At 37.9% G+C, this 19,309-nt stretch overlaps 1 protein-coding gene across 1 annotated transcript in view; it reads right to left on the bottom strand.

Moving 5' to 3' along the window:
• Positions 1-4,676: 4,676 nt before the first annotated feature.
• Positions 4,677-19,309, bottom strand: part of LOC140232212 (ras-related C3 botulinum toxin substrate 1-like) — a 38,944-nt gene continuing 24,311 nt past the window's right edge. Inside the window, exons 3-5 of the mRNA XM_072312349.1 lie at positions 18,973-19,090; positions 6,841-7,038; positions 4,677-4,832 (exon numbers count right to left, since the gene is read on the bottom strand). Of these exons, the coding sequence (XP_072168450.1) occupies positions 4,677-4,832; positions 6,841-7,038; positions 18,973-19,090 (472 nt within the window). The remainder of the gene's footprint in view (positions 4,833-6,840; positions 7,039-18,972; positions 19,091-19,309) is intronic.

The following is a 19,309-nucleotide window of genomic DNA, read 5'->3' on the forward strand; positions in this document are numbered from 1 at the left end:
AGACGGGGCCCAGACATCCGGGATATAAACCTCTGTGTCCAATATCCGCCAGTCAAAGGGTATCATTTTAACCTTTGTTGGTGTCATAAGAGTTTGGAGGCTTAACAATAATATTTTGTTTCGTTTTGTTTTGTTTTTGTGCAAATTGTTCAGTGGAGGTAAATGATGTCCGATACTAGCTATGGCAATGACTTTTCCAAAACTAAATTCATAAAAATGAAGCACAGAAGATGAAATAGTGTTTGACATCACCCAGAATACTGTGGACATGAAGGTAACCACCAGCAAAATCCCTATGATGAGATATATCTGGGAGAGAGATGGCTAGGAGATAGAACAGAGATTTGTGTATGCTGAACTATTATCACATTATATTGTCTTTTCCGCTCTTGGTATATAGTATGCAATTGTGTGATTACGCAAGGATAAGATACATGTTGGTTGGAAAACAAAATGATTGAAGTTATCCAATTTTCCAGTTTCAGGGGGGTGGGTGGACGGGAGAATATCCCGTTATTGGCTTTAAATCACCGCCTGCATTTACACGTCTGTTGTCCCTTGGGGCACCTGGAGTATCCACCGCTCTGACTTAGGCGTGAGGCCCTCAGTCGTAACTTTAGAATATACCGGCGGTTTGACAGCTAATTACACAACAAATGTACAAAGAGATGAAATACACACAAGATCGACATTAGAGTAAGTTGCGACTCAACTACCCAACTGTCTATCGGACAAACTTATAGGCAATTACAATAGTTGTATGACATCGGAATCTAAATTGACAACATGGCTTACAGGCAGCAGTATCGTGTAACGAGAGTAATCTTGTGCCAATTGCGCGGTTTCTTTCTACACGCTAATTTTGATCTCTAAGTTCTAACACGGAGACAAAAATGAATGTTCAGCGACCTCACTTGGAGAGACCATGGAGCTACCAAAAAGATGGTAGCTCCATGGAGAGACTCACGCACTCATCAGGCAGATAAGCACCAGTAGATACATTTCTTGGCCCGCAGAGATGGATGAACTTTAAGGAATGGTAGAATTGGTTGAGGTGAGAATTCCGCTTTTAGTTTTTGCGAGATACTTAGAAACCACTAAATGAAATGTTAAAGAGCATGCGATTCTAAGAGGAATTCAAAGTTCATTTGACGTAAATCGGTTTTGAAATGGCCGAGATATCAAAAAAAAAAAGAAAAAAAAGATAAAACAAAGCGATCCTAATAAGAGATGGGTCCCACCTTTTATTAGGATCGCTTTGAGTTTTGGATATCCCGGCAATTTTAAGAGGACTTTTCATGAAATAAACTCCTTTTAGAATCCAATTGTATGCCCTTTCATAATTATTTGATAAGAGCTTTCTCATCATCTCACAAAAAAGTTAAAAACCTGAAGCCCCATCTCAACCAAAACTAATATGTAGTATGTCCTAAAAAACATTACAATCAGATTTTCGCATTGATAGCACCCAATATGATTAAACTGTCTAAATGCTACTTCAGACTCTTAAAATATAACATCGAAGCTCTATTTTGCAGAAAACCCCGTTCAATTCGGTTCAGCGGTCACAGAGAAATGTGGATTGTTGTAAAGCATGTCATGAGTCTGATTCTTCCAAGTTTAGCACTTCGATGCTCTTGTGTGCAGTATAACTTGTGTGTGAATATAATAGACAGAACTCGGAGGGAAGAGATTTCTGACATCCTCTACAAAACTCCTCATTTCTCTTTGACCACTGAAGCAGATCAAATGGAGTTTTCTGTAAGATGTTGGCAATTAGTTATAGTTTCATACCCTGAATTTGTATTTAGATTGATTCACTATTTTTAAAGATATCATTGCGGAGGGTCCCGTTGTAATTTCTTTTCTTTTTTTTTTTTGGACATACGGTAGTGTTCCAGCCCTTTAAAGATAAATTATCAGAATAAGTATCTCGGGTCGTTTTGCAGATCCTGGGCGGCTTTTTAAACAGGGTTTTACTATGGTATCCCGCTTACATACCAATACCTCCCCCACGTTTTGAGCCGTTACAGGGGTATAGTGATGCTTTGATTATACCTGCTAACACAGTATAGAAGAGGTACAACACATCTTTATTCCAATGAGGAGTGGAGGGCTACTGATCAACCACATGTCTCTCTCCCTCTCCCTCTTATTCTCTCTTTCTCCTTCTGTCTCCTTCTTTATTCTTCCTTCGAGAGCACACTAGATTGGAGCAAGTAACAAGATCATAAAGAAAAAGAATTAAAGGGGCCCTGAAATCCAAATGCATGTTGATTAGTGTTGATTTATGATACCCTCAACATCACTTTTGCGGTGAAACAAATATCTAGAAACATGTCATATATTTTTAACGATTTTTTTCTTCTTTTTTTCTTCAGATCACTTGGGAACGCCTACAAAAAAAAAAAAAAAAAAAAATCCTTCCAAACCAAGCAATATTAATTCTTGAGATGACCTCATCTGTCAAACATTGCTGAAGTACTGAAATGTTTAACAAAAGACATTGGAATGCACCTTCCTCTCGACTCAGCATAACTTGCATGTTTCTGTCATATTAATGTGACACAAAAGACATGGCGAGGGAACATGCAAGTCAACGTTCATTTGGATTTCAGGACCCCTTTAAGGTTGTGATGATTGATTTGAGTGTGTGTATGCGACATGCAAACTTATTTTTCCTCCCTCACGACCTTCTCCTCACGCCTTCGCCGAACAAGAGTAAACAAGGAAGCAAATTCCGGTCAATTACTCTTCGCGAATGCACTCCTAATTCCCTCGTACACGCAGTGATTAGAATGATAAAATCATTATTTGGAATATGCTATTCTAGTCACTCATTATCTCACCAAGGAATGAAAATATGCTAAAACTACTGACTTAGCAATACCGTGAATTCACCAACCAAGAGCCACTATGTGCAGAATAGAACTTTGAAAAATCAGTTCAAAATTGGCCTAGGGTATATAGCTTGGCAGAATTTCACACCATACCAGTTTGTTAGGAAGATTTATCTGATCATCTGACCTACTTACTAGTCATACGTCTATTTGTATATTTGTATTTGTATATTCATTTTGTAACCTAGTCAAGTTTACATATTTGAAAAAAAGAAGAAGAAGAAGAAGCAGAGATGAAAGGGCTGGATATGCTTTCCTTGCACTATTGTCTATGGCGTCTTGCTAAATTTATATCTCCTTACAAGTATAGCTTATAGGGACAAGTCAGAGCATACTTGCGCTTGTTTATACACCTTCAACCTGAATATGATTTATCACATCCACCGCATAAAATTCAAATTTCAATACATAAGATTCCAGATGAATTTAAAGAGGCTGAGTATTAGCTGATGTCAAAAACTGGTACAAAATATCTGCTAGTTGAGGACAATTTGCATATAAAAACGTAATCATGGAACTCGATGAATCATAATTATGCCTCCATTGAGAACTCTCATTATTGAAGATGCGAAGTATGATATTGATAGATGAATTATTCAAACAGATTAGAAATGTTAACGTCATCAGATGACTGGACAAGAGATGTGAAAGAATAATCTTCCCGTCCTTCACGATTTCGTAACATTGGAATCGGTAGTTTATTAACTCTGGAAACAAGCAAATAGACAAACAAATAGATAGCTGGAGTAAAATAAATCATCGAGATACAAACAAACAATGGAAAATGTGCTCAGATCTGGCAATACCTAAAGGGAAATAAAGACTGTGTTGCATATAGACACAACAAATCTTGTCGCTGTGTTTCACCAATAGTAAAGACTCTTAAGATTTCGCACCTGGTTCTTATCCTTGAACACTGTCAATATGTTTAGGTCTCGTGATATCACTGTAAGAACAGCATGAACATCAAGAACACTCATTATCATGGCGGTCTTTCTCAGGGGTATACATTTCTCGTATTCATAACAAGGTCCGACCGAATTAAGTCTAAAAACTCTGCAAGTCACACACTTTCTTTCTTTTCCTGGGCTTTTTTTTTCACGAGTGCGTAGTTTTGAAGACGACGTCTCATGGCAGATATCATAAGTCAATGTAATGACGATGACGAAAGTGATTCGATTGTTCCAAAATGTTCTATTTGGAAAGTCAAAACTGGATTTCAAAGCTGAGAGATATCAAGAGATAAGTATGTGAAATGAGTTGGTATTTGGAAACCAAAATGCTTTTAAAGTTTTCTGAATCTACTCTGTATCTAATCTAGCCTGTGACACGACATTTGCTCGTGCGATAGTTGCTCCGGTATTATTTTCTCCAAGGACTTGGGGTTAGGGTTTGGGTTGTGATAGGAATTGTGGTTTAGTTTGATGCAACGATTAGGATTAGGGTTAGGGCTATGTTTGTGGGTGGAATTCATGTCTGGTGTCGCGTGCAGATATTTCTAGAGAGCAACTGTCGCAAATGTCCTGGAACCAATCTTAGCCCTTGCCTGTCTGTATACCTAAGCGAGTTGTACACCGGCATACACTTCACGTATTATTCATCACATAGATATCAAAATAAAGCAGTACATGGAAATAAGAGACCTGACAACATCCACAGTCACTGCTTGACACGAAGCACAGAGAAAAGTTGTGTAGCTGCTTTAAGGCCCATTCATAATGAAATCAATAATCTTATCTAAGGTATAATAAGTATGATACATTATACATGAAGTCTTTAGATTATACAACATCTTTTCTTCTTTTTCTTGAATTGGTTAGGATTGAGTGCTGCCCTCACTGCCTGGTTGAACACCTCCGTGACGCCGTCATTATTCTTCGCTGAGCATTCTACATACGCCAGCGCCATGACTGTCTTAGAGATCTGGACACCCTGTAAAGCATTGCAGGGGAAGAGGAGGAGAGAAAACGCAGTATAAATTACTAAAATTCAATATGAATAATTTCGCAAGGTGTAGATAAGCTTCGTCAAGTGAATGGGTGGTTTATACCCTGCGTTAATTCCCTAGCACACACAATCCATCTGAAATTTGGTTTTGTTTGCAGCAAGAGACTAGTAATCCAACACATCTGACCGTATAAAATTTATAATCGGGTTAGAATAACAAAAACTTTAATGATACAATCTTAATATACATATAAATATGCAGGATATGAATCTACGCTGTCAGTATTTTCCGAGGAAACATTAACATCATAAATGTCCCTGTTTCATTATGCAGACAACTCTTATTTCGTTCACTAAATTCTCAGAATGCATCCGTTTAATACCCGGCATGCCTTGCAATGATTTAGGCCTCTCTATACATACAGCCATCTTTGTCAGCATGTCCAATAAGCCCTAATCAATTTTCTAGCATGCAATCAATGGGATTATGCGTTTTTGTTTTTGTTTTTATTTCATCTGCTCCACAGAAACAGAACTGTCTCTGTGACCGAAATTCGTACTCCATCCATAGGTCAATTGTTGCTAGATCAGACAAGTCTCAGTCAAGCTTTGAGGTAATTATTCACAATAATCTTTAAAAAACACACAACATCAGATTTAGAGCCTAAATAAACTCATCCATTTCAAGCATTTGTATTAATCAAGAAGAAAGTACTGTTACCCAGGGGACTGAGGTTTTCGGAATTACATTTCTCTGAAAGTGATCAGGAAGTTGATGGTTTCTTCTGTTGTGGTAGATGATGAAATTAGAGAAGAAAAAAAAATGATTGAAACGTTTCCTGAACGGCAAACATCCCTCAAGCAAACTGACGCAAACGCCTGAATTAAGGGAACGAGGGCTTCGATATACCCAAAGATCGATGGAATATTTACAATTTGATAAAAAGAAATGGAAATAGAAAGTACCGAGAGAAATATTATCACATTAATCACTTTATCTCGGGCAACGTCATTATTCTTCCGTTCGTTTTAATTCACATCACTGGCAATATGAGAGGGGTGGGGATATGGAAGTTAGGACGAGGGTATTAACGGAAGATTGATTTGATATCCTCTAACCTACATCTTTTAAATACCCGTGATATTTTTGTTTCCTATTAGTACAAATGTCAATGACTGATCAAATCAATGTTATCTTTTCGGTTCCACTTGAGAAGTGTGTCAAAAAATGGAGGAGTACATAACCAAGGATGCATACCATGTAATGAGAAGACATGTATTGTCCCAATTGGATTATTGTTATGGTTTCCTATGAAACGAAATTTCTTAGGGCACAATTAAGGAGATTGCAAAAGTTACAGAATTGGGCTGCTCGCCTTTTCTTCAAGGTGGAACGTTATCACAATCCCTCACTCTTGTTTTAATTTCCCTTCACTAGGTCTCAGTTAAAGGAAAGAGTTGTATTTAAGATATTGTTACTGGTTTATTATACCTCTGACAACCAAACACCAAGATACATCAACAACCATTGTTTCGAGTTGTATTAATTTTCTTTGTAGAAGGAATCTACGTCCTAAATTACATATAGCACCACTCCTGCTCCTGAACATGTGGTATTAAAGCTGGGGATCGTAATAGTAACAGCAACACAGGCATACAACGAACTCCCCACTTTCATTGACTTTCTTTGATTCTGCAAGTTCGGCACGCACTTTTAAGAAAGTGTTGAAAGCTTGTCTTTTCCCTCAGTTGTAACGATGATATATCTTATTATTCGTTTTTATACATTACAGTATCTTCTGTAAGCGCTGTGATATAGCTGAACTATGTATCTACATAGAAGATACATATGAACTGTGTATCTTAATGTCGAGTGATGATAATTAGTTAGTTGGACATTGTTATTTCACATTGTTAAGTGCAAGAGAAGGGAAGGGAGGGGCGGGGACGAGTAAAGCAAGGAATCAGGATAACATCTTGGTAAAATAGTCACCTCTTCGTGCATAACAGGTCTGTGTTTCTGCTTCTGCAGAGCATCCAGCGTCGCCTTGTCTTCTCGGAGGTCCGTCTTGGTCCCCACCAGGATGATGGGGGTGTTCGGCTGGTGTTGCCTCACCTCGGGGACCCACTTGAGAGACACGTTGTCGCGGGAGTCGATGTTGACGGTGGAGAAACACACTAAGAACACGTCCTGTGGGGTGCGGGAAGTGAGAAGGGGGACAGGAATGTACATGTATGAAAGGTATCAGACTCTCTAGAATTCTTCAGTGGTATTATAATCACAATAATAGCGATGATGTTGTCATGGTGATGATGAAAATGATATGATAAAGACGATGGTCATGATGGATGCAACGATTAATAGGACGATGGTAATGAAGAGAGAAGTGACTATGATGATAATGATGATAATAATAAGAATAACAATAATAATAACAATTATTATTATTATCATTATTATCATCATTATTATCAATATGATAATAATTTATTATTACTATTATTATTGGTATTATTATTATTAATTTTATTATTATTATTATTATTATTATTATTATTATTTTATTATTATTATTATTATTATCATTATTATCATGATCATCATCATTATTATTGTCATTATTATTGTTTCTATTTTCATCGGCATCATCATTTAATTATCATTTTCTATTCATTTGGCCATAAGTTTGGAATATAACATGTGATTAAGATGCATAGGAGTGAAAAATGGGCCACGCTCACAAAAGTAAAATTCTTTACTATTACCCGGAGAGATGTGAGCCCTCATGCGTCACTCCCTGGGAAATAATAAAGATGTTCAAAATGATGATGATGATAATAAGAATTATTAATGGGGATGATGATGATGATAATAATAACGAAATACAGGTTGTTTATATTATTAAAAAAAAAATGAAGAGCCTGCTTCCAAAAGCCACTAAATCCATCATTTTTCACTGGATTTAGCGTCTTTTGGAAGCAAGCTCCTCAAATATAATTTTTGTAATCACCACCGCCATCATCATGACAATTATAACAATGAATAGAACAATGACCCTTCATTTTCATGGAGGGAATACTCGTTAGCTTTGGTACTTAATTCCACAGAGTTCTCACATCATACCTTGGCTATGACCGTTACACCTTCCTCATTTTCACGCTTCAGTCAAGAGGAACATACTAGTAAAGGGCAGAACTATGGTTGCATTGAAGTACGCCGCACGAAAGGTCATATGCGCCGTGAATTTTGCGACCAGGTCGTGAAATTCGCGATTTGGGACGCCAAGTTCGTGACCCGGGACACAAACTTGGCGACCGGGGACACGAACTTGGCGACCGGGGACACGAATTCGGCGACCGGGGACGCAAAATTCGCGTCCTGTGGTCACGAAATTCGCGACTTTGGGTCGCGAAGTTTGCGACCACAGGACGTGAATTTTGCGTCCCCGGTCGCCAAGTTCGTTTCCTGGGTGCGTGTTTTTTTTAGACGGCACAGATTGGGGACCCTAACCCTAACCCTAACCATAGCTCTAACCCTAACCATCAAACCCTAACCCTAACCCTAAACCTAACCCTAACCCTAACCCTAAACCCTAACCCTAACCAAACGTGTTTCCCATAGGTTTGATACGCGCCATGCCCCAATCTGTGCCGTCTATAAAAAAAAAAAAAAAAAAAAAAAAAAAACGCGTCCCGGGTCATGAAATTCGCGTCCCGAGTCACGAACTTGGCGTCCCAAATCGCGAATTTCGCGACCCGGTCGCAAAATTCACGGCGCACATGACCTGTTGTCGAGCGTACTTCAGGGTCACCATACAGAATACCTTGAAATAAAAGTGCGCACTGGCCAGGGTCTTGAACACAGGGATTCTCGTATCATGTTACGTTCTACCACATCAGTGCATCTATTGTTATCACTGTCAGGATCATTCCCATTGAAGTGCTTATCCACGTCACTATTATTATATGCCAACATTCAACATAATGTTAAAGGCATTATTTACCACTTGAAGATGACAAAAACCCAACTTTTGGGCACCAAAATAGTTCTTAACTGTGAGTTAGGAATAGAAACAACCAATACAAAATTTTTGATCAGCATAATCAATGTAAAGTATTGGTAGATGTGTAAAATGTGAACAACAGTTAAAATAGAATTGTTTTAGAATAAACAGTTATATACAGTGTTATATGGTTTATTGAGAAAAATAGTGATATCTCCTTATATTTGAGGATTTATTGCGCAATTTTTAAATGGTGTGATGTTTTGTGATACAACTGTCCATCACATAAATATACATCAAATTTGATAACTCGAACATTTTTAAAATCATTGCTCCAAATGGTAAACTATACCTTTAAAATGAGCAAAGAGAGTCAGTTTCAACACTGTAGAATATATCCCTCAAAGTAAGTTCCGCAATCAAAGTTTGATATATCATATTTTTCTTATACCGGCATTATTTTCGTAAAATATGACATCATAAGAAATCCTGATTAATCATCTTTGAAATGACACCTCACTCGCTATTATTGGGTGTTCCTGGAATGTGCAAGACAACTGAGTATGGTGACCGATCAAAATCGAAAAATCGCAACAATTCTGCTATTCATAATGTACTGTTACGATGGAAAAAAAAAAGCCACTGTAATAAGCAATGCCGAAATATGAGCACTTACAAAATCTCTCACTTCTGTATTATAGATGGTTATTTGGTAAGCCTCTATGTTTCATTTTAATCTGCAGATGCTACTGATTTTTTTTTTATCCATGGTTTAAGCCTGGAGTCTAATGAAAATCTCGCATTGCATTCTTTTCTGAAAAGATAAATCAAATTGCGATTGATATACTGTTTGGCGTAACTCGTTTGCTCCATATTGCAACATTTCACGTTTGACCTTTCTTCATGTTTATCAACACTCAGTCGTACTGTGCATTCCAGGAATGTATAATGTAAATAAGTGAGTTGCCATTGTAAAGAAAATTAATCAGGATTCATTATGATGTCACATTTGAATGAAATGATGCAGTTTCAAGAGAAAAATGGTACATCAAACCGGAATATCATCGCAGGACTTTGGAGGGCTTATTTCGCTCGGCTCTGTACCTTCATGGTTTGCTAATTACAGTAGTCGTTCTGCTTCATACAGCAGGACCGCTACTCGCAAATTTAGTCAAAAACATACAACTTATCCAAAGCAGGGGAAACTTTGCACCACTGCAAGTTCTTGTGTGATGGGGCCATCAAGGAGTGATGGCGGCGATCGGAAGCGTTTAAGAATGGATAGTTTTGCCATTAGAAAGTGAGAAACGAAACATGCCTCGCTATGTAGGCAAGGATGCAGGTCAACGCACGGAGTCTAGACCGTGAATGATAAATTGCTAACACGAAGCGAACGTGACGAAATACGAGAAAGAGTGCGAGTGAGAGAGCAGAGTCGAGTAGGCTATCATTAATGTTTGATTAGAGGCAACAAAAGAATTGAGTGGAATAAATGAGCTTCAGATGGGCCCATCGTGCAAGGCGAGTGTATAAAGGGGGGGGGATTTAGAGCGATGCATGTAGCAAAGAACACCTTGTCTTGCATTTTATTCCACATTGTTCGATTGTTTAACCCTATTGTGATGTAAGGCAAAATTTATACGCAATTGAGCAAAAGCAATTGCATTTTTAAACAGTGGTACCTGAAGAGCCAGCGGCCAGGGATGTGTGTGTGTGTGGGGGGGGGGGGGGGCGAAGGGAGAGAGGTGGGGGGGGGGGAGTCATACCGCTGAGCCGCGTTTATCACTGATCCCTCCAATTTTTATGTGACATCAAACCTTCATCACCGCAACATCCAAAAGTGCCTTTGACATTGTGGACAAACGTACGGGTCCTCAACAATAATGACACATTTCAGAGGAGCGCACGCCTCATCCCACCCCATCCCCCTCGAATCTGTGAGATAGATGTTCGGAAAAACCATGAATATTTAATTGCTACGCCTCGCTAGCTGGCGTCAATTCCGTACGATATAGGTTTGGACAACGAGAGTGACAGGGAGAACTCCCCGACGCGGCCGGGGTGACGCGACGGTTGGCCAGGGACTGATAACGAGTTAGTTTAGATTCATAAATGGATATTTCGGTCTGCGTAGATATTTTAAATAAAGATTTCCCTGTGAGCTCTTATTCACTGTCTGTTTCCATTATTATTATTATTTTTTTTTGGGGGGGGGGGAATATGTAAATTGTCTCTAAAAGTGAGTAGTGGGTTTCACTATATACATAGATCATCATATCTATTTTCAGATATTCTATGCATAAGAAAAAAGTAATCGTCCTTTTCCTGTGATCATGTTACCAATACACAAACATGTGTCAGGATAGCTCCGAAAAAATATCAAAGTAGGATTACACAAAGTAAGCATTATGTATAAACTTGTGTGTATATACTATAAAAAAAAATGCACAAAAATACGAAACAAAAGAAACTTGTTTCGATAAAGAAATTTACGAATTTTATAAGAAAGCGTCATGAGGTTGGTTTGTTACATACTGGTATTACTCAAATGTTTGAGAGGTAGAAAATGATGTTGATAACAATTGCTTTGCTTTTGAAGTCGTAATTTTGTAGCCACGGTAGAATTTTAAAAGAATTCAAACTCACGAAGATCCGTAATAATGAGTCGAAAATGGAAGCATTACACGTGCAACGAACACGCGATCACAATGTTGAACACAGCATACGAACACACAATTACACACACGCACACACACATCACACACCCTGCACACACACACACACACACACACACACACACACACACGCGCACACACACAAATGATGATGGTAAAGAGTGTGTTTAAATGACTTTATGTATTCAAATCACACACCTGGGGCAGGAGAGATTTCACTGCATCAGATGCCAAAACTCAACTGCAAAGACTAAAAACTCATGAGAGTTTTTTTTTTTTTTTTTTTTTTTTTTTTTTTTCAGATGAGCTTCCAACACCATCGTTTTCCTTCTGTACTCTCTGCGAGCATTCAGCTGCAGCAAATTCTTCCTGTTCACGCTGGCTCTTTTCCCCTTCTTCCTTGAAATGGGCCTGTTTAATAATTGCCTGGGCTTGACTGACAGGAGTAATCTTCTGTTTAGATCAAGATTATTAAATATGCATCATACAACTTGCTAACGGTGTCTTTGGACCAGATTTGAGTGCCCCCCCCCCCCACAGTGTGTGTGTGTGTGTGTGTGTGTGTGTGTGTGTGTGTATGACAGGGATGGCAGTTATATCGCTCCATGCCGTTTCGATTACTGGGCAGCGATATGGAAGAGGGATGCCGTACCATTACCACCTGCCCATGACAAGAAATCGTCTATCCCATATGATTTATATTCACCTACACGACCTTAGTATGAATATCATAAACCAACTATATAGACATAAACCTATTGACACCAATCAATGTATCTGTATCTGTGTCTACAAAAGAAAGCTTCCGAAAAGGAGGGGGAGAATTATGGTTTCATTCCTGACTGAGATCCAGCATTAAACGTGATATGATCACTGATGATGAATCGCCTATATACTACATAAGCATCGAGTGAAAACATTATGCTGGTGAATGATAGTTTTGAAGAATGTACAACGCAAACAGTGGTACTAACTTCACGGAATACTTGACGAACTAAGCTAAAACCCCGCAGACATGGCAGAGGCATATAGTTTGATAAGTAGATGACGATGTTCATAATGATAGTGTTATCATTTTAGGTGTTGCTATAACTGCATTGGAGAAAATTCATTTTGCAATGGCTTCATGAAGTCTAATTTTTAACAATTTCAAAGTCTATCGATCAATCAATCAATCAGTCAATCAATCAATCAATCAACCTATTCAAAAGGATTCAAAATAGTCGCTTGTCGAATGATGAGACAGGATTATAATCGCACGGTTCCGCTTTGTTTGTTGTTGGAATCCCTCTATTCGTTTTTGCCATCTATAGTCACAGAAATGACGTACATGTATAGTTACGTCAAACATCACCTTCACACCAATGATGAGTTTACGTCATAATTCTCCTGACGTGAAAAGCAGACTTGATTTGATTTGATTCGATTTGACTCGATTTTATTACTTGATTTCGTTTTGAATAATGAATAATATTGCATTTATATACACCGAATGACTGTGAATAAACGCAGGGTTGATTGTGACAAAGTGTATCTCAGTTAACTCGTTTGGAGTCTCCACGGGATGGTATAGTTTTTCTTGAGGTGGGGATTCAGATTTTAACTTTTCGTGAGATGATCAGAAACCACTTGTATGAAATACGAAATAGCACACAATTCTAAAAGCAATTTAAAATTCATCCGATGAAAATCGGCTTTGAAATGGCGGAGATATCCGAAGCAAAGAGATCATATTTAAAAGTGGGTACCACCTTTGATTAGGACCACTTTACTTTTCCGTATTTCTGGATATTTTGGCCATTTCAAACCGACTTTCATCACATAAACTTGTTCTCAGAATTGTATGGACTATATTTAATATTACATACAAGTGGTTTCCAATTATCTCGCAAAAAGTTAGATCTGAATCCCCAATATCTAAACCAAAAGTTATATACCATTCAATTCAGAAAGTTGCTACAGAAAGATATTAGATTCGTTCAGCAACCACATTCGTAAAGTAGACCACATCATATTTTCCCTGTTACTTGTGATGATTGATAATGACATGCACAAAGGGCGAGAGACGTGACGAAAATCAGTGAACCAGCGTATAACATGATGTAATGCCATGTGTCTCACCAGTGAGATCGAAACGTATTTACTTTTCTTCGTGTGTTCATCACGACATTGTATGACTCAGCTTTATTTGATCACTCAGTTGCAAAGGTTACAGAAATGACACCAGTGCACCGGACATCTACGAATAACGACATGTTTACACATACTCTTGTACATCGAATGTTGAAGTCCCCAATTAGCGTAATAACAAGCATTTAAAGGAATGTTTAAAGAAAAACAAAAGAAAAAAGAAAACAAATGTACGTATTTTGTTTCTTTATTTTGCCTGTATATCGTTTGTCACGTTCGGAAAGAAATTATGCTGCCATCATACAGAATTGCAAACGATATAAGTGAAAGAAAGAAGGAAAGCAAACCTAGCGAACCAGTCATATTCCAAATATTCAGCTCCCGACTTAACCTGTTATTGTGACGAGGTGCTGAAATTGCCAGGACACTAATCTTCCGATATCATTAGCGCACTAATTAAAAAAATAAAATAAAATCAGGGTTAGAGCAATTGTTAAGCAAAAAGCTAGAATATAACGATAAAAGAAATAAACAAACAAATAAACAAACAACCCCTCCAAAAACAACAACAACAACAAAGTTATAATTTATGGATTACTTCGTAATTCAAACAGAAATGGAAAGCAATGATGCGTAGAAAACAATAAAATTTGGTAAAAGCACTAGGCAGATATAGCTTACGTGTGTGTGCCGATAGCGTTGAAAAAGTGTGAACGTGGCATTCCATCACGTCTTAGCAAACGTGAATGAGGCCTCTGGAGGGTTAAAGTCAACATTCTATTATATTTCATAGAAATTCTCATTAAGTCATCATTTATCAGAAGACATTACGACAAGCACGTCATCACGCAAGCAGACAGACACAGACACATCGTATAGCACTTACGATTCGCCGGGGGAGAGGTGAAGATATTGAAAGACATTTTATTGCTTATAATTCATATCTAAGCCCAGGTGACATAGAAGTAATGTCTTTATCTAATAAATGTAACATATAAGCATTTCAATATTTATGTATCTTCATCCGTCTCTCCCTCCCCCTTCTCTCCCCCCCCCCTCTCTCTCTCTATCTATTCATCTATCTATCTATCTATCTATCTATCTATCTATCTATCTATCTATCTATCTATCTATCTTTATCTATCTATATCTTTCAGTGAAAATATATCTTCCTCTATTTCACTTTACATTAACGAATCTACCATAAGCTTTTAGCCATGACAGGGGTACTAGTATATCACCGTCACCACATCACATCATACAGGGGTACTAGTATATCACCGTCACCACATCACATTAGTGACCCCAGTGCCTTCGGCCGACACGTGATAGAGCGCAGGATGATCCTTTAACGGCGCGCGCCGTTTCGGGTCGCTTGGCCGAGGAGGCCATGCGTTAAATTGCACGAGACCGCGGCGGAGAGCTGACAACAGTCTGGGCCAATAACTTGGCGAATCTCCACCTTGGACCTGTAGCCTACCTTCCAGACTATCGGATGTTCTGCTCCATCCCGACTGACATGATAATGTCTCATTACAAATAATAACGGAGCTCACAAATCACGCATAATCTGAGAACAGCCTTCCTTCCCTGAGAGTTTATACGTCCGATATTTTGTCGTGTACGTCGCGTGAGATGCAAGAAAGAGCAAAATTTTTAAACTAATAGGGAGAAAAGTGTTCGGTTTCTACCCGAGTGTTCTTGGTTGATTTGAAAATTTATCAGGGAAGCAAGAATAAATCAATATTAACATAAAATAGATTAATACTTTGTGAAGAAACGGGGAGAATTTAATCCCAGCCAGACGAACGAAACAAAATGTTCAAAGGTCGCGTTTATAGGTTTCAGTTTGATGGCCCTATGCTTCTGGAACTCGCCTGACAGCCAATGCCTTCTCCAAATCAGAGTCCGTCAAAAAAGTGGAAACTAGAAACTTTCTAGCAGAAAGAACAGAGCTGCTCTCAGTAAGCATTAAGGTAGCTGACAACCCCTTTAGCAACGAAAAGGATATAGGTTTTGAAAATATTTTCCTCTACCTTAGGATTGAATCAAGACTACATACAGCGATGGCGGCCACTCACAGGAACGAGATGTCAAGGAAAGGAAGAATCAAGTCACCCCGAAGATTATTCTTGTATATACAGAGATTATAATTGTCTATTGATGTACATGTTGTTTTCTCTTCAGAGATGGACTCTATCGATAGTCACTCTCCTCTGGACAACTGGCATTAATTTCCCTCGGGGAAATTAGACGGCGGAAATTTCCCTCCTCTTTGTCAAGATCGTCATCAATGTTTAAGCCGCCAAAGAGGCTATCCCTTAACTTCTTGAAGTGCTACTGCCGATTGGACGAGTGCACAAGAACTCACTAACCTTTCTCTGATTTTTATTAGAGCGTTCCAAATTTATAATCCTAATCGCAAAGGTCGAGCGAGATAAACACTATATGATTTTACGTCAACCAATCCCAACAATGTTGGTAATTTTTAGTTTTCGTGTTCGCAGTTTCAGCTTGAATTGAACTTGACTTGACTTGACTTGGCTCTCTTCAATCATAATATGCAGTTGTATTTGTGTGTGTGTGTGTGTGTGTGTGTGTGTGTGTGTGTGTGTGTGTGTGTGTGTGTATGTGTGTGTGTTATATATCCTCTAGATACTATTCATTTGCACAGTTTCCGCATAAACCAAAGCGATGTGATAGAACAGGCATCTATAAGAAAGAGATGGGGGGGGGGGGAGATGAGGCAGTTTCTTCTTTTGTGATCCGTACTTCCATGGAAAGGTTACCGGGGCAACCTTGAAGCTTGTCCATTTGGTGCTGGGCGATATATTGGTCTAACTTCATCTGAAATTCCAAATATAGATATAGATTCGCAGATGACAAATCTAAGAGTGTGCATTAGGATTAGAAAGGATTATAGTTTACAGTAGTAAGCTGTCCTCATGGACTTCAAGAAGAATCATACTTCTCATTCAACACGTGTACATGTGGATGAATTCAAGTAAAGTGTTTAAAGTGTTGAAAACCCAAGAATTGTTTTAGCACAAAAGTCCTTAAAACATCACATGGCCCTGATATTTGGATTTTATCACCCGATAACCTTAGACAATGTAGATCTATTCATTTATTTAAAAGACAGCTTAAAGATATGATGTTAACTCAATATGTATCCGAATATTAGAGCATGATGCTATTTATCTGTTTCATTTCTTTCACTTCTATAGTTAAAGTAAGGGCTCCGAACCAAACGTACACAACAAACATGAACATTAACACATACTCACAACTCATTTCCACGCAAACACTTTACATCTTGCACAATGCACCGCTGCACTTTTTTCCCCTCATTCTTCCCTCCCTTTCTCTTTATCGCCACTCAGTGAGTGGCGACTTGTATATTATATTCTTACAATGTCGTATTGTTTAGACAATCATTTCTGAGGCCATTGTCCTCGTCAAGCGTTTGCTTATGATGATGGTCTCCTGAGTCTGTACATCGAGAGTTGCCTGATTTGTCTTTGAACAATAGATATACTGTAACTTATGTTTGCATAAATGTATGTATAAATTAGTTTTTTTTTTCATTTTGCATGGCGTCAGAAAAATATTGTTGGATATTTTAATTAATCATTATTTGTTTCAACTGTCAGATTCAAATCATACTGTGCTCAATTGTTTCGTTCAATTGACTTTGTATTTCATTTATGTATAAAAAAAGAAATTCAGAAACAAAATCAAAATCAATCAAATCAAATCAATCTTTGTTGAATTCAGTAAAACCGCTTACATTGAAGCTCTCTTACCTTCTGTGAATATTGAGCACTATTTATGTATTAATGCATGACTGCAACATCTTCAATTATCAACGCTCGCTGATTGAGTAATCACGTTTACTTTGATCGATTTTATTTATTCATTTTTTTTTTGTAATGCATTTCTGCTATTTCATTAAGTCGCAAGGAGCATACCGCAGACATTAATCAGACTTAAAGGGGTAACGACCGCCAGGCTAAGACATACTTAAAAAAAAATAAATGTGTTTGCAAAAATACACGTGTCAATTATATTACATGAGTATGATTTCTGTAGAAACCATTAAAAAAAAGAACGATAATGATTAATGACGTTTAGGGGTTCTATATTGGGTATTTGTAATAAATTTCCACGCGGAATTTTCGACTGTATATGCATTTGAATGATACGCACGCGTATACAATCATCGTGACTACTCCTTATTCTTTTATCGAGTGATGTTCGCTACAGAGCGTCAACCCGAAAAGATAGAGAAAAAAAGGAGATCACATTAATACCTTTCTGGAGCCGGTGTATGGGAAATTTTGAAATGAAAAGATTTGTCATAATATATAGTCTACTTACAGATGTTTGTATATGTAGGCCTACTTATATGGGTCGTGTATGTGCGATATAGCAAAAGAATAAAAATCCTTCTCTGGTAGTAGGCCAACTCTTTAAAGTCAGCAGCATACAAACATTGATATAGTCATATGCATGTTTGTATACGTATTAGGTATCGATAAGTGTAAATGCATATCTATATTTATACATTTACAACTTTTTGTTCACTCTCATCCATTGAATTTTTTTTCTTCTTTTTAATGTGTATTGTTTGATTGACCTGGAAAGAAGAATACCAATAGGATTACCAACGACCAACAGCTGTTTTTTGTTTGTTTGTTTTATAGTAGAACACAGTATTTTGTGAAGGTCTTTGCGAGACACACAGCAAATGTAGACACTAATTTACACGTACGTTATTTTAGAAGAAAAAAGGAAAGTTTGCTGAAAATAACTTACCTATTTCACTATATATCGTATATCTATCTGCATTCCTTCTATTTTTACATCATATAATTCTTTGCTATGTAAACTATACTGAGGAACGTGCGACGAACCCGTGCTCGTAGAGCTCGGAGGCATGCGATTGCATGGCGGCATGCATCGGAAGGTTGATTTGATATAGTTTTGAAATTACAGTATCTAGTTTCTGACACAGATTATATCTGTAGAGAGACAACCATATATAGGTGCACTGTGAACTTAAAAACCTGATACCGATTCAAAGTGATTACAGACTGTGTGGAGTTCTCCATTTCACAGCGTTCCACATCTAAGCTATAGCTTAAAATATTGCTGACGTTTGTACAGTACAAGCTATGCATTTATCATAACCGTTCACAGCATTACACTAGATCATACCACGTTTGTACAGCATATGCATTTGTCATAACCTTTCACACTATTGTACTGGATGGAGTCCGTAAAATGAAGTATCAAATTGGGACGAATACTCACGGCGTTTGCATAAGAAAGAGGCCTGACTTGAGCGTACGTGTCTTGGCCGGCTGTGTCCCAGAGACTCAGGGATACTCTGACGTCATCAACCATCGTCTTCATGGCATAATGATCGAATCTGAAGAGAAATTAGATAAATGAAATGCAATGTCATATCATATGGCGAGAGCAGTAAGAAGAGCGTTATTTCACGGAATGATCCCAATCAAAGTCTAATTGGGATAAGTATTCCTCGATAATGAATGATATTGAAGTAATAAGCACATTTCAGTCCGATTTTGGTTGTTTCGGTTTTCTTTATCCAGGGTAGCCTCTTCAGCATTGCCACTGCTCTACT

This window comes from Diadema setosum, chromosome 8 (assembly GCF_964275005.1).
Source record: "Diadema setosum chromosome 8, eeDiaSeto1, whole genome shotgun sequence".
Classification (NCBI taxonomy): Eukaryota; Metazoa; Echinodermata; class Echinoidea; order Diadematoida; family Diadematidae; genus Diadema; species Diadema setosum.